Source organism: Aphis gossypii, chromosome 3 (genome assembly GCF_020184175.1).
Source record: "Aphis gossypii isolate Hap1 chromosome 3, ASM2018417v2, whole genome shotgun sequence".
In the NCBI taxonomy this organism is placed as follows: domain Eukaryota; kingdom Metazoa; phylum Arthropoda; class Insecta; order Hemiptera; family Aphididae; genus Aphis; species Aphis gossypii.
The window spans coordinates 34,443,801-34,461,777 of record NC_065532.1 but is presented as its reverse complement, the minus strand read 5'-3'; the positions used below and the strand labels follow the sequence as shown (position 1 = coordinate 34,461,777).

The 17,977-nt window shown below is 27.0% G+C and overlaps 1 protein-coding gene across 1 annotated transcript; it reads right to left on the bottom strand.

Annotated features, from left to right (window-relative positions):
* Positions 1-2,329: 2,329 nt before the first annotated feature.
* Positions 2,330-4,365, bottom strand: LOC114128471 (apolipoprotein D-like). The gene is made up of 5 exons (XM_050203974.1): positions 4,115-4,365; positions 3,228-3,358; positions 3,054-3,145; positions 2,783-2,875; positions 2,330-2,671 (listed from the first exon to the last, which is right to left on the bottom strand). Exons 1-5 carry the CDS (start codon positions 4,238-4,240, stop codon positions 2,478-2,480), a joined length of 636 nt encoding a protein of 211 aa, XP_050059931.1. The 5' UTR covers positions 4,241-4,365; the 3' UTR covers positions 2,330-2,477.
* Positions 4,366-17,977: the final 13,612 nt, after the last annotated feature.

The window sequence follows — 17,977 nt, the reverse complement described above, 5'->3', positions numbered from 1 at the left end:
TGTATCCTAATTACACACATTATTAATAATATTGACATGTATTTTTCTTGACCAAAATTATTATTAAAAAATTGTGTTATATTTTTTTAAAGTTTGTTTAGCGTAGTTTATAGGATAATAATGCTAAATCGTTGGTTGAAAAAAATTGTTGTAAGATCAGATATGTCTGCAAGTTTGTGAAATGGCATTATCATTTTTTTTTGTTATTTCGTATTAGTTTATAGCCTTACGTAAATTACAATGTTAATTAGTATTACAGATTTAACGAGACTAATAATTGGATGACTATTTTTTTCTTGCGAATAGAATATGTAATTTGGCATCTGTGTTGTTTTTCATCGGTATAATAATAATAATATGCGTATATAGCGTTCCCGTGGGTACATAAATACTTTGAGTATTGGATTAATTATTATATAGAGTTACGATTTGTTTCCAAGTGGAAAACGAGCAAAAACTGTTGTTTAATAACTTAAGCAAAGAGGAAACATATTATGTACAACACTGTGTGACTCACCATTCACCAAGCGTAGTCAGTGATCACTATCATATTCTCCTATAATCGTAATTAATATTTATTAAAATTCTGAGTTTTGGTTTTCCTTAAGTTTTAAGTATTAAATCTTAAAAACTATATTTTCATATACTTATAAATAAATGCACCTCGAAGCAAACATTTTTTTTTTCAAATAAAAACTTATTTCTTTTTTTGTTAATACAATTGTCAAGTCGATTTTATTTTAAATTTAGATTTACGTAAATATAAAAAAAAAACTAATATTTTCTGAGTTATTAAGCTGTATATGTACTAAGTATTTTATATAAAACCAATAAAAGAATTTTAACTTATTACATAAAATGAAATAATATATTAGAGACTACATTTTTAATTTGCATTTATAAGTGTCAAATTTTTCAAAAATAACATCTTAACTAATAATTTATAATAATAAAAATAAAAAAAATAGAAGGTTTTATTTAGAAAATTTGTATCGTCAAGCTAGTTGTCTGTCACAGGCTTATACTCTTTGTTTAAAATTTAAATATATTTGAATATATATGGTATTTACTATGTAATAAGTTTTTACAAAAATACTAAAATTCAAAATTTTAATAAATACATTACAATGTATAATAAAAGGAAATAGCCGCATGCTTGGTAAACCGTCCAGTATAATATATAAAATATAGTGTGGCTTATTACGATTTACCGTCGGTTTTCGTGTTGAGTAATCGATAAAATGTGAAAACGCGGTGGGTCACCCTGTATACGAAAAAAAATAATAGTTAAAGTGGCGCCAGTTATTATATTATTATATGTACGTACTGCCGAGAAAACTATTTCAATCGTATCTCAGATCTATAGAAGACGTCTTCGAGTCGCAAAGACAATGAGAATGACGAGAACGATTACCCGCCGACCACGCATCGATTATTGCGTCCAGCACGTGAGCGCTACATTATCGTTTTACTGCTGGAGTTATATAGCACAGCAATAATTGTAAGTCGAAATTTCCGTATAAAACGTTTCACCCGTGAAAAAATCGGTGTTATTACACATTTTAATAGATGTTTTTAGCTCGTTGAACATCGTGACGGGAATATTATTATTAATTATTATTATCGTGCAAATCATTTTCATTAGTTTTTGTTGTTGTCCCCCCCCCTTTGTACCTCCCCTTCGTTTCGAATAAAAACCCATATACCTACCCGCTTATAATAAAAAATAATAAAAGCAATATAACTCTTGTATTCATTAACGAGATCATCGTGTGAAAAACTTGTGTGTTATTATGTTTCTGTGTATTATAAAAGTATTTATTTTATTAATCGACGATGGAATATATGAAATTATTGTGTGAGTTTATAAGTGTACTTAATAGTATTGTGTTTACTTGATATTTAATGTTTCTGTGTTTTATAAGACAATAAGTGTACCAAACGATTTGTCGTGGTTTTGTTGTGATATTATTACGTGTAATAATTAATCGGAAAAAATACTTTCTAGGTATATTTTCGACAGTTATCTATGTGGCCATTGTGATTGTGCAGCAGACAAATAATAAGTAAGTACTCGATAGTAGACAGTATTATTCATCCGCCGAAACTAGTTCACTAGCACAACACTTATATTTTAATCATATTATGACTATAGAGACGAAGTTTCATCGGCCGGTATTCTTTTTAAACCACTAATATAATAATAATAATAATAATAATAAGGCAATAAGTATTTTTACGCGATATCATATCGGGTTAGGTACGTATATTACCGTGCACAGTATTGTGTGTACGACAAGAAGGCGTGATAATAAAATTAAACAATCGATTTCGTCGCTTAAAATCTATATATATTTTTTTTTTATCATATCATGATATCGTTGAATAAATATAAATAAATAAATAATGATCGTATTCTTAATTTACTAATAAATATTTTTGTGATCTTTGTACTGCTGTCGTATAGATGCATGTGTTCAGTTCAAGCTCCTCCTTCTCCACTTGTTCTCGTTGGTGGTCTCGCTGGGTGCAGCTTCGGCGATGGCACAGCTGTTCTGGTCTGTCTTGCGGAAGTAGCTCTTGCTCAACTTGTATTTGTCCAATACACCGTAGGCCTTTTGCATGACGGTACCTGGAGCCAACTTTTCACGAGTCATGATCCAGGCGTTCTCTGTCAAAGGTAACATACAAATGCTCACCGTAAATCAATACATTCGATTTTATATTAAATTATAGCACATCGGACGAGTGATGAGCGATCAAAAAATTAACGAAAACTCACGTGTGTTGGCTACTCCGTAAGACGAGCAAGACCAAACGACTGCAAAGGAATCGTAGTCGGTTTCCAAAATCATTTGTTCGGTGGAGTAAGAGACTATAAAAAATAATAAAAAATTGCACGGATTATTAACACTCTCATTCTACGCGATAACGTAAAAAGATACCGTCAAAGGTTTCAATTTACAAACGAAATCAATTTCGTCAAAATCAAAAGGTCTAATTTTCTTTTATATAAACCATAGTTTGATCATAAAATAATAACATATATTTACTTGGCAATGTTGTGTACTTGACGTTCATTTTGGATTCGGCTCCTTTGACGATCAATCTGATTTCACCATCCAATACGCGTTTCACTCCGGTGCTGAGGAAATAAAAAACACAAAGTGTCACATTATTTTTATATTAGAATGTCAATATCAGGCGTTGGAAATTATTTTACGTACAATCTGTTCATGATTTCGTTGGAGACGAGGTATCTGCCGTCAACGGCCTTTGTGTAGTTTGTTTTCACGCAACGAGTTCCGATTTCAAAGATGTTCACGTAGTGTTCGGCTTCATACCATGTTCCCAAGTACTATGAAAAACAAAATTTCTAATTAATTTATTAATTAATATTATCTTATTGTTAGGGTTTTTTCATATATTTTTTGTAATCGAATAAAATGCTTCAAAAAACTAATTTGGCTAAAAATAAAAATTCATAAATAATAATGCCTACATAATGTTTTAATCATAATTTTGGAATTCGTTTTAAATTAATTGAATGATTTTTTTTAAATCGCTTTTTACAACGTAATAATGGAAAATATTTTTTTAAACATATTATGCATATAATAATATGTATAGCGTCAAAAAAATTATCATTTAAAACACTTTTTCTCATTAAAATGAAAAGTCTCTATTTATTGAATCTTTTTTTAGTTAAATATAATTTGTATACAATACCATTAGCTTTTATCCTTTTTTCTTGGCCGTGAAATGAAAATAATAATATTATAATATAGAACCCATAGCGTGCCAATACTACAAAGGAAAAATATGATTTCCGATTTAAAAAATATTACTATCTATTCCCTTTATAATAGTAGATATACAATTGTTACGAAAGTATAGCCAGAAACTCGAGAATCAGTCGCTAATAGTCACGAAAATTAATAATGAATTACTTATCTTATTTTAGAGTAAAAAAGTGGAATATCGGCTATGAGATACGATTATAATTTTTACGGGTATTTGTCTATAAAAACCGATGACGAAAATTTTGCACTCTTATCAATACTGGAAATCTTCAGGGGTTAAATCCCGAGATCTGCAGAATTCGCACACTTACTCTGTTCATGTCGAAGTCTGGTTGGGAATCGAATTCCGGACATCCACCGATGGCGGGCACTTGGCAGGACACCATGGCGATCGAAGTTGCTACCAGCAGCAAAACCAATTTCGTGTTGAACATCATCGTCGTTTTCGTTCGGCTACGTTTGTCGTGAAAATTAAAATCCTCTGCACCGTTTCGTTGCAGTCGATCTGTTGCGTACGTCCGGTTTGGCGTACAAGACGATTGTGATGCCAGTCTGTGGACCGGCGGTCTTTTTATACGGAACGGACGCTCGAGCACACTTGTCTGGAAAGTCCGGTGTGTGCGTTTGTGTGCGAGTGTGAGTATGTAAATTTCAAAACGCCACCGCTGTCGCCGGTCGTTATTATTATTATTATTATTATTATTAAGACAATATATCAAATATCTTTTTCTGTCAAGCGAGAACGAAAATCAGAAACGGTAATCTACATTCGGACGTGAAAAATTCAGTTCGAGTCTGTCCACCGCACTTACTGTAAAGTGCTCAGAGGGGGGGGGGGAGCAGTGGTGGTGGTCTTCTACCAGGGGGTTTCCGGGCGTGCGGAAGAGGTGCAGATCGGAATAGGTTTAACCCGCTGCAGGACCCCGGCTGCTGCGGTCCATCGCTCACGACGACGACGACGGCGACAACGTGGGGGCGGTCGACGAACTCCATTGGCCTGGAGACCGGTTTCCAGCGCATAAACGCATATTATACATCGAATACACGTTATACATACATATATTAATTTTTATATATATATAAATATGCGAGTGTGAGTTCGTGCGCTGGTGAAACCCCTCACGCGAGCTGCTCACCTAGCTGATATATTATGTCTCCGCGCGTGACCCCATAACGGATTCCGGGTAACGGGACCGCGTGGATTTACGATCTAGTACTTATTGTGGCGTTCTACAAACAGGGTTTCCACCGGCGGCCCACACGTATCATTTATTTTTATTTTTTACGTTTCCTTTGTCGTCGTTTAAAATAGCGTATGCCGTGTCTTATAATGCGTATTGCAGCTATTTTACGCCAGACGTGATAAGACCGAACACTGTTAACGTGCGGCGAGTCTGTGGTTTGTTCGATCTATAACATAATATTTTTGTTCACACGAAAATCATTATTTTACTCGGTTTTTGAATTGTACCTATTATAGTTCGACCGATGTTTAATATTATTCAATTATTTCCTTATAAATATAATATGATTATGGCTGTATATAATATAAGCTGCGTAGAAAATATCGTGAGTAACATTAACTTTGAGTGATCGTTTAACATTTTTCAATTTTTTTTTTTTTTTTTTACATAAATTTGGTCATTGTGACCACCAAATTAATGATAGGTTCAAGATGTTTTTGCTATTAAACCAGATAAAACTAATATAATATCACAAAGCAAAGCTACGTGAAAAATAGTAATCCTCACTTACTCGGCAATATAAATGAAAATTTCAAAATAGTTATTTTAAATATTATATTTACTTAATAATTATCATAATATACAAAAATAGAATATTTTCATATTTTTGGGGAAAACCCATTTTTTTAGTTTATTGTAAATGGGATTTTTTTTTTTTATTTGGTTTTATCCAATAAAATTAAACCAATAATCGGAAAGCTTAGATTGTATACAAAATGTTTAATGAATAATGAAAAAATATCTATACGCAGTAATCAGCGTAATCGAGTTAGACACGATTAATATACTTTAGGCAATCGATTGGAAATCGTAAATTGAAACAGTAATGTCTATTGCCAAATGTACCGCGAATAGAGATAGACAAACAGCACTGTGATCAATAATTATTGTATTCGCAAACTGCAACACTGCAGTATCATGTCATAAAAAATTTTTCGTTTTCACCTTAACTTTATCGGTATAGAATATAGATCATATTCGAGTGTAATATTCTATTTATTATTTCAAGTCTTAAATATTTCATTTTATTATATGAGAATGTATTTCGATTATACATAAAACATTGAATTTTCTTACGAATAATACTCAATGTAAAATATCGTGGTCGATGTATTACAAGCTATATTTAATTAATATTTCCTATTTCTGAATAATATATATTTTTTGTCAGCATAAAATATTTTAAATGCTTTAATAATATAAAAGAAAACAATCGCTAATGACATATGTATGTAAAAATAAAGCTTAAAAAATAAAACTAATTATATAAATTAAATTTTATATTTCATAAATTTTTTTAAATTAAGTTTATTTCTTGATATGAATTCAAGTAGCTTGAAGATGCTGATTGATTGTAAGTTCAAAAGTTTATGTTATAAGATACATTAGCAGTGTATACCTATCATAAAATATAACATAACATTGTTTTAAGTATTAGAATTATTTTTATTATTTAAAAATTTATTTATAAACAATTTTTAGTAAATTTTGATGAAAATAAAATATGCTTCAAACATAATATATTACAAAAAATAAATTAAATCTCAATTTTTAATTATCTCTATACAGGGTCTTCCAAATTTTATTTTACAAAATGTGTGGATCATACGATTTCCCGTGTAGGTTTATTTGAATCATCAGTCACGTAATATAAATATACTACTTATTATTTATTTATTAATATTTTACATGTGTATATCAATACTAATAATATTGTATTTAATTATGATTTTGATAAAATCAATAGCAATTTGGATTGATTTATGAAGAATCCAATGAAATATCGTAATGACATAGTAATTACACGGTATTATGGACTTTGGTATTCAGTTATTTAATCAATTATTTAAATACTTCATTTAATTAATTTAGAACAAAATGTTGAAGTTAATTGATGACTAAATGATAATGAATAATTTGATTACGCGTGTAATTGGTTTTGTTAAATATTTAAGGTAAATTCTAAATGGTATTAACTATTAACATTATTCATTTTAATAATAAAATATACAAAAGATTCAATACACCGTAAATTAAATTAGATTTTATAATAATAAGAATTGAAATATTTTACATTGATTGTTTTATATAATAATACAATACTGCAAGTAAAGCATAAGTAATCAAATTTTAATACTCGAAATAGTTATAAGTTTTACATAACTATAATATTATAAGCTGGGTACTAAAATATATACTTGAATATTATTATTTTTTATGAATTTAATAAAATATATTATTCTATTTTTAATTTTACTATTATTTACTAAGCAATTACTTATTAACTACCAAGTACTTCTGAACTAGTTTATCAAAACAAAAACCCTCCGTCTAACTCCGTGTAAAAATTAGCTAAGTAAAAAAAAGAAGAAAAAAATCAAAAAAAAAAATCATTGTATAACCAAAACTTTTTTCGCTTCATAAAGAATTTATAAAACCAGTAATTTCAAAGCACTATAAAGATGTGATATCATAAATAAATGCTAAGTAAACTGAATTTAAGTATATTTAGTCTGTTTCGATAATTTATTTACTTGGCGAGGAAATTTTAGTATTAATATAGAGTATACAGTGTAAAGTGTTATTATTGGTTGTAGAGTATTATTTTGATTAGTATAGAAATGTTAACTGTAATATTTTTAATTTATAATGTCTTATTGTCTAATTATTCATCCAGCGCCACGGTTCTTATATTGTATCATTGTATCGTATGAAGTAAAAAATTTCCTCGCCAAGTAAATAAATTATCGAAACAGACTAAATATACTTAAATTCAGTTTACTTAGCATTTATTTATGATATCACATCTTTATAGTGCTTTGAATTACTGGTTTTATAAATTCTTTATGAAGCGAAAAAGTTTTGGTTATACAATGATTTTTTTTTTTGATTTTTTTCTTCTTTTTTTTACTTAGCTAATTTTTACACGGAGTTAGACGGAGGGTTTTTGTTTTGATATCACCAATTTTTATCATTTATACCTAAATAATAATAAAATAAATATATATTAATTAATATTAATTATATTAATGTTTATTTAACATATCATATAGGTATTAGTGTTTATTTCCCGGTCGGCACGACAACGCGAGACGCGGCCGCCGTGATTCCAGATTTCAATATAATTTTTCATTAAAAATGTTTCACGTTTCCTTTGATAACTTAATTTCTAACAGTACGATTTTTATGATTTTTACAAAAGGATCATCTGCATGATTTTCCTCATGTTTTGCAATTTACTAGGTATAAATTGATTCAGTAGATAATTAATTATCTCATCTGACAAAAAACACCGAAATTTACACGGTTTTAATGTGAAACTCCTGCTTCGAGATAATATACACTGTCGTGCCGCCGCTTTTATTTTTTTTACTTAGCTCGCGCCACGACCGTGGCGCTGGATATTATTTATATCTGATTAAACAAACTAACTTAACTTGGTACGAAATAAGTTGGTAGTTATGTATATTTATTGACTACGATATTGATACGAACTTAATACATTTATTAGTTTATCATTCATGTTTTATATCCAATATAATGTTATATGATAAAATTTGTTGAGTAATGAATAATAAAATAAAAGGCACCTATAATATAGGCATATGAATATTAAATTTAACTCTGAGCTATATGGCTGCGCGTAGGCAATTTAATACTATATTTAAATTTTTTTTTAAAAAAAATAGCTTTTAAATATCATAGATCGTAATGTTTGTTAAATTAATCGGTAAATTTTCAGTATACGAGCGAGTATTTTTTTATTTATTTATTTTTTATCTTTATTACACTCGTATAACCGAATTGAGAGTCGTAACAACAATCCTTCCATTTAGTGTCCAGATCGTATATAATTTACTACAGGCGACACCGAGCATGTATAATAATATAGTACACTATACACTCGGTTGACCTACATGTTTTCACCAATAAACTTGAATATATTTGTATAACTAGATATGATTTTTTTTTTTTTTTTATTATTGTATTAGTTTATTATACTGTTTTCTTTTCTACGACGTATGACTTACTGCGTATATTATTATATTATTATACTTCCGTATAAAACCATATACCAACAACTTTTTTTTGGATTCTTAAACGTGTAGCTAAACGCCTGAAAATACACTGTTTTCTACGTGAATAAAATATTTTATTTTGTTCCCTACTAGTATTTAAATTATGCATAGAATTTATAAAGTATAATACCGTGTAACCGCATGCGTGTTAACATATACCTAATAAGAATCTACTAATTAGGTTAATTTATTATAGACCCGATAATGAGATGAGATGAGGCGTATAAAACCGATGTGAAAAAAAAAACGAAATAAAAGTCGTTTACCGTAAGCTAATTGAACGCGGCGTATTATACAAAGAATTTTCGACTGATTAATTTAAATAATCACAATATGTCATAATTCGTGTATCGTAATAGCTAGTGAATAATATAAGTATCAAAAAAAAATGATTAAGATAATAAAGTTCTTAGAAAAATTATTGTTTTATTCAAAAGTTTTCAAGTTTTCTCATGTTTATGTCAAAAGGTCTAAAAAGTCATTAATTATTATAAGTCAATGCAAGTTTAAGTTTATCAAGTACTATAAGTGCTACAGAAAAAAATAATTGAACTTAAATTAGTTTTTTTATTTTAACATAAACATTTGTTCATAATAATAGAATAGAAAATCATCATTTTTATTTTCAAATGCAGTGAGAAAACAAAACGATGGTTCTGCATATATGTTTTTTAAATATTATTCTTTTCCTAGAATTTTAGTTTGATCAATCGACTACCTATGTATGATAAAAATTTGAACTTAGAAAGCAAACATAACTAATTAAAATATTGATTTTAGTTGCTATATTTTTGGAAATATAGTAAAATCATTATTTATTGAAACTTCTCAATGTAAATTTTATGACAGTAATTTTAATCGCAAAATAATGCTACTTTATAAATATTGGAAACCTTTATATAGCGGACAAATTTTCAATACTCTCAAATAACTATAGATACATAAAAGTTTCACCGCAATATTATAAACATAATATACTATTTAATAGCGTAATTATTATTTTTTACTTAAAAATATACAATTTGGGAAACTTGACACATTTATATCATGCTAAACATTTTGAGATCTTATTTGTGCATTCAATATTTAAATTATAATAATATAATCAGAAATTTTTTTAATAATTAAATATATTATTATACATATTATTATATACGTTTCAATCAATACGACGTCTTCAATAATACAATAACGTAGGTATAATATTATCAATAGGACTTATAGATAAATAGAAACTATATTTTTTATTTTTGTTTTATGTGTGTTATTTTTTAATGGAAAATCCAAGAATTCAACTCGTTACACGTATTTAACACCAAATGAAAGTCTATCACATTCATTCGTTCTCTGTTTTGTCAACTCGCGGTAATAACAACAGTATAATATTATGGATGACACATATTATAATATTATGATTTGTTAAATATTCCGGTAAACAAACTTTCTTTTTAATGGAAATATTTTGATTTCATCAGGTTAAAACGGTTAGGTGTGTAACTAGAATTTGTGGAAAAAAAATTTCTTTTTCTAAGAATATCTAAAAAAAAACACTTAACTTTATTCAATAATATATAAATTCAACTATCACTGGGCGATAAGTATTAATGTTATTGTGGTCAAATTATATAAACAGGAATACCATAATATTCGTGTTATTCTGAATAATATGTAATTTTTAAAGTCACCACTTATTTTATCAAAAATTAAAAATTCTATATTATAATAAATAAAAGTAAGTATAAAAGTATAAAAGCATCTATTATTAATACATAAAAACATCCAAACATACACGTACATTCCAAAATTACTCTTTATTGTCAAGTATTTTGTCCGCTACCAAAAATAACTACTATCGAAAGAAAAACTGTCCAAAAGTATGAAATGTTATCGTTTAAAATATTATGACTTCTGATAAATTATACTCTATTTCAAATAAAATATTCATTAATAATTTCTATAACTTCAAAAGTTATAACTCTATTGGTCTATTTATTACGATTACTGATAATCATAATTAATATGCATATAAAAAAAATAGCATCTTGTAGTGTTTGTAGATCAATACACTTTTTTAAAAAATGTATTACTGTAGTCTATAAAAAACTACTGAAAATTTAATTTTCAGAATATCATATTACAAAATTTGGTCCCTACTAAGTATAATATTTAATACCAAATTTTATAGATGTTTGTCGAGTAACCAAAAAAATATTATAAAAATAAGAGATAATTATATTGCATTAAAAGTGATAGCCATAGTATTAAATTTAAAATATAACTAATATAATACTATTTTTTTCAACCAGCAATAAATAATAGGACAGCTTGACTCAACTACCCGAACACGATTTTGGACTTTGAGTTATCTAACTTTTATTCAAAACTTCTTTGATTTAATTGTATTATATGTATATTGTTATAACAAAATTATGTATATCTATTATTAAAAATAATTTTAAGCTGCATGGGATATATTTTCAAATAATGTTCAATAAAAATATTAACTTAATGTCTCAATAACAGTAATAAACGAAAATTTAATTTTTTTTTTTTTTTTTTGAGGAAAAATATAGGTACTATTTATATAAATAATAATGTACACAGTAGTCATAATATTATATTTTACAAAAGGAAAAAATAAATTATTTATTTGTGTGACGATTACTGTAGCAATATCCATCGACGGAACTCTAGTGACTACTTTTGAGGTTTTTGTACCATTTGTGTATATATTTAAATTTTTAATAGTTAAAATAATTTATTATTTTCAAGCATATTATAAATTATTTTAAATACATTAAATTTTCTAATTTAACAGTGTAGAAAAGAAAGTAGAACCCAGTGACGTCGAAAAAAACAGAGATAAAAATACTAAGTATAGTACTATCTATGCAAGTTGACTGTCACGAAGGAAAAACATGTGTTAGTAAAAAGTAATTAGCCTGAATAATTTAGGTAATTTTTAAAACTCAGTATTTTTTTGGTAATAACAAAAAATGTGTGTTAAAAAATTATTTCGTTACTTAAAAAAGTAGATAAATACTCATTTTAACCTTAAACGTAAAATTTATTTTAGCCATAATCAATTTTAAATTGAAAAAATTATTTAACATAATTTATCACAAGCGCATATCCAATATTAATAATATGATAATAATTCTTAAATAGTTTTTTTAAATTTAAGTCACCATAATTTTAATTTAATAATTTTAAAAATGTACGTCTTTTCTATAATATATAATATAATAATATTATAAGTATTATAGAGATTAAAATTCATAAAAATTAGTTCCAAATTTTTTTTCACAGTGTTCTTGTAAACCTAAAAAATGAATATATTAAAATTAAACCAAATCAATTCATTAATTTGCGCTTTCTATGTACTATCCTTCAACCGGTTTCATAGGATAACAAAAAAAAATTCACATACAGAGTGATCCATTTGAATAAATACACTTATTTAAAGGCAATATTTATGTTTTAAAAAAAAAGCGTTTATATTAATATTATAGCTTAAATCTTTACAAATATATTACTCTATATTTTGACAAAACATCTATGTAGGTATTTAGTATTACCTATCTATGTTAAAAATTCTTAATTTTAAGAATACATTTATAGAAATGTAGATTTTCAAAAATATGGAATAATAATGGAACTTTTTAGGTTCATAAAAACTGAAAAATGGTACAGGGTAATACCTATCAAAAGCTAAGATTCATTACTCCGATCGTCAAAAATTTAATTTGTATTTTCTACAACACAAAAATCTACTTATTAAACTATAGACGTGTAACAATAATTCTTTTAACAGACCACCCTGTATATGTAAATTCGCGTATATTTAGTTCATCGTAATTTTTACTTTTAATTATCGCGTGCATAATATTATAGCAGCTATCCCCAGAGAAAACGCGTAGAAATCTTTTTGATTTGTCTTTCAATAAACGTCATAATATATCAATACGGATGTCAAGATGCAGTGGCTATTCAATGCTATAGTATTATAATTATAAATCTATTGAAACGGCCTTTAAATGTATAAAGAAACACGTATAGGTAATAATATGTGTTCTTTTGTTACTGCGAACAGTTAAGAAAGTCGATTGAGCTTATCCCGGAGTCAATTGTAGAATAATAATAATAATAATAATAATAATCGAGACCGAGGGCGATTACGAAGAAGGGAAATGCACGTATAAGTATGCTTGGATGCTATACATAATATTATGTATTATATATATGTATGTGTAAGCATGCATAATTTAAAAATTATAACCGTTTGATTTGTGGCAATTTAAAAACAAGAGTTACACAAAGTATGAATACGCAACGGGTGTGCAGATATTCCAACAGCAAAAAAATAAAGTAAGTATACGACCAAATGTTTTTGTTCGTTCTTTTATGCTATTATTGCTATTATACATGAAACTATCATGACCACAATAACAATAATGCTAATAATAACAAACAAATTTTTAACATCATTTTACTAATGTATCGTTCATTCGTTTGTACACAAAATATAATTTTCTAGTGAATATATACATGTTCCCGGTACGTGAAATAGGTACTGGAAACCCTTCGTTTAGCGATAAAAAAAAGTTTTTCTTTTTATATCCATCAGATAGGTACTTATTTACAAAAATTATATCCTTTTCAATGCCTTTTTTTTTGTCGTTCGTTTTTACGCTTCCGTAACGATGGAAAATGGAATTCGTTTATCAGCTATTAACTAAAAAAAAAATAATAATAATCTATAACATAAAAATATATTCATATATAAAATTATATTATATAGGATATAAAACAAGTAATAAAAATAGTTTATTTTTGTAAGTATTAAGGTTGAGGTTATCAGTGAGTCTCTGTCTTTTTAAAAGACATTATTTTACAGATGTTATCATGACATTTATTATAATATAAATAAGATATATTATAGCTATGTTTTATTTTCATTAGATAATATATGGTAGGGAACTATGGACGAAATTAATCTCATATTTAAACTTTGCATGAAGTTTTAAATTTTATTTAATAAAACATAGAAATGTATAAACATAAAAGCTTATCATCGTTATATTAATTACAAAATATAAGTTTTTGAAAACATTTTAGCAATAGATTTATATAATTATGCTTACATTTTATTATTAGTAAAACAAATTTAAAAAAAAGTAGGTCAGCGCATTTCGGTGGTGGATGTTTGTCCATCGTCCCTTCGGTCCTCGGACAGGATAATGTAATTTTACTGTAGGTATTCGATTTGAATGCAATATAATTGCATTCGATTAAAAACGATTCTGAACAAACGAGATCATTTTTATTTAATTTTATTCGTTTCTATGGTGATAAACAAATCCGTAATTATTTTATATTACATAATCGTGAAGTTGTACATTTTTTCTCCTTTAACCGCTTTTATTTCGAGTATCATTTCGAAAATCGAAAAATGACCTGTTTAAAGTACCAGCTCAAGAACATAACCTTTCAGAAAATATACTACACTAGTACTTTTGAGCAAATTTAGGGGGAGAAAAAGTGTTTACAGAATAAAAAAGAAATAAACATCATTGTAAAACCAATACACTCCTCGCTCCGCTCAAAATCTAAAATATGTTTAAAATCCTATCTATCACCTATGGGCTACGAGTTACCTACATTATTAATACAATTAGAAAATTAGAAAAACTCCATAATAATAAGCTAAACTAGTTTTTAAACATGAATACATAATTTGAATAGTATTGTTACACCCATCATCGTTATTTAAGAAAATTCTATTTATATTATACTTATCATAATTTATTATTGATAATATATGGATACACCACATTTATTTAGTTGTCATTTTAGACACTAATTTTATAAAATGCGTATTGTTTGTACTACAGACTCTGTAGCGATGATCTCTATTGGTCTATAATATAGACTCTATATACTTATAAAATATCGTAGACGCTATTTCTTGTTTTTTTTTTTTTTTTATTATTGAAAATATTACTGCAATCTACATAATAGAATAATTAAATTATATTACAGTATGAAAGGATAGTAATTTAATAACATGAATTGACATGATTAGAGGAAAAATATAGCACTTATATAGTAGCAAAAATAATATGTTTAATAATATAATAACAAGTAATTTATCTTACTTAAAATTTGTGGAAGCTATTTAATTTTTATTTACTTTTTTCATAATTCCACCCTTTGTTACTATTAGTTACCTAAGTGTTGTATCGGATATATTATCGAGTATAATTAAAAACTAACCAAATAAAATATATATTAGTGTAAGGGTTTTTTTATTTAAAAATGAGATAAAAAGAATATATTTTGTACTTATATTATTAGCGTAACCGCAAAATGCACGTTTATGTCAAACTATACGTTTTTTTAACAATTAAAAACAAAACAAAAACCGTATTCTATTTGATATACAACGAATTAATTAAAAAAGTACGATAATGATAGTTTTTTATGTTGTTTTTATGGTGAAAAGGAGTGCACGTTGCCATGGACAAAACGTTACCGGTTTACAAAAATTAAATTTATCATCAGCTGTACACATACAATCTTGCACGTTTATTCGTATTAATAATAACTATACGAGTCGTTCAAAAAAAAAAAAAAGAAAATTATAATTGTTCCATGAAACGAAGACTTAAAATTACCATACTGTATAATTAACTTAAGCAGGTTTCATACATTCAGAAATCACTATTTATTAGCGTTATTATTAAAGTGTCTGACTTATAAATAACATAATATATATCTTATCGGTACACTGACTACTATAAAATATAATATAGAATGATTTGTATTGCTTATTTTCTTTGTCAGATAATCATATTTATGGTTATAAAAGTCGACTTTTTTTCTTTTCCTATCTAGTACAAGTCAACTGTGTAGTTGGGCCATTGACCCTTTGCTGCAGGTAAGATTATTAAACCACTCGACATCAAGTGACAATCTTGTGATTATGTTTTGAAAACATAAGTACAAAAAAATTAAAAGTCCGATGTAATTATTTTAAACCAAAACATAATATATTATGCAGTTTTTGTTTTATTTTACTTAATAATTTATGTTTAGAAGACCGCGTAGGGCTACTCTAGACTTAAAATTCTGTATACTTACTCCGAATTTTAAAGGTTAATAAATTATTGATTATTAATTAAATATACAACATATTATTATTATATTATAATTTTTAGTGAAATATAGGTAAAATTAGGAAGTTTTACGATTTTTTCTCGTTGCGACTGTTCAGCTATGTGAACTTATTATCGTTCATTTCTGCAGCACAGCACAATTACATTGCGTGTGGTGCTCAAACGCGATAATATAAATTATAATGCATGTACTTTTGTTTATATACAGATAATATATTCGTTATTAACGTTAAATGAATATATTATAATAAATAAAATTAACATAAAAAATAACTGTGCAGTGCTTTGGTGGTATTATCTGTTATAAAAGTAGGTAGTATTTGAAATGGATATCAAAAGAACGGTGTCAATTTTCATATTATTGAAAGTATTAAACGATATACACTACACGAGTTACGGATTTATTTCCACCTTTAGGTTTTATTATGCCACGGTACCTATCTTCGGTTTCATAGTACCTGTTCGGAAGTTCAACATAATTTCACAGTAACATTTCAATGTTTTATAAAAAAGAATTTTCTCCATTCAACCAAACTATAAAACATATAGCTATTATTATTATTATAGGAAATATCTTAAATATAAGTTTATCACATAGTTCATCATATAATATCACCTTTATTATTTATACACCATATATTATGTTACTGCAGATTCGTGATCACTGGCATTATAACATTGTGCTATGATTATAATATAATCGAAAATAGTTTTTCGTAGAAAAAGCCCATAATATTTTCGCTGCTTTAGTCATTTACGTTTAAAAATAGAAAATTTAAAACTGTGAATTTTGCTTATTATATCGTTTAGGTTTATATCATTATTCTTAACAATTTGAAAAACCATAAGAAAATATAATAAGAAAAATAAATCTAAAGTAAAGAAAATAAACTACTAATATATTATATAATAAACAACATTTTACTGTATTATTCTCCATAATAGCCTAAAATATTAATACACTTACTATTCATAATATTTATTATATTATAATACTGATATGTAAGTTAGTAATGCTTATTTTACGATGGTATTAAGCAATGCGATTATCTATAATGTTTGGAACAGTTGAAAGAAATCGTCTCCGTTCTTTAACTATAGTTCTTTTTAGCTTATAAGACAATATATTTTAGTTTATTTATTTGGTATTTACTGATAATTCATCACCGAGACCTTCTCAAAGCGTAATCGCTCACTCATTTCATTATTATTTTTTTTCTTGATTATTGGTTTATATAAGTATACTAAATCGGTTGTTTATTTATCATACGACACTAAAGAATTAGGTCTTATACGATTATAAATTATAATCTAACTTTCAAAATATTTTTCTCTACACGATGTCTGCAAGCGTTTGGGAATTCAGGTTTATCGAACGTTTTTGTAGCTCATCAAAGTGAGTGAGTGATTTTTTTTCTTCCCTTGACAAGTCAGTTCGCTTTCCGACATTGTTCAATTATCTACTGCAGTAGTGATCACATTCACGGAACACTATCGCCATATACGAGAACACCATATCGTATTATAATTATTCGCGATAACGTCTCTTCCTGGGGAAAAAAGGGTCTGACGCGAGGTCGCTTGACGGCAGCCTCGAACTCTCGCATCGTATATGTACTATAATCAGTATAATCCGCCTCAAATATGTCTCCATGGACAATATATGTATATTA

What these genes read in the sequence shown, in the direction of transcription:
- LOC114128471 (XM_050203974.1), bottom strand. Translation starts at nt 4,240, where the DNA reads ATGATGTTCAACACGAAATTGGTTTTGCTGCTGGTAGCAACTTCGATC. An exon ending in CAGACTTCGACATGAACAGA is followed by an intron (nt 3,359 to 4,114) that starts GTAAGTGTGCGA and finishes TGTTTTTCATAG; the next exon opens with TACTTGGGAACATGGTATGA. An exon ending in CAAGTACACAACATTGCCAA is followed by an intron (nt 2,876 to 3,053) that starts GTAAATATATGT and finishes TATTTTTTATAG; the next exon opens with TCTCTTACTCCACCGAACAA.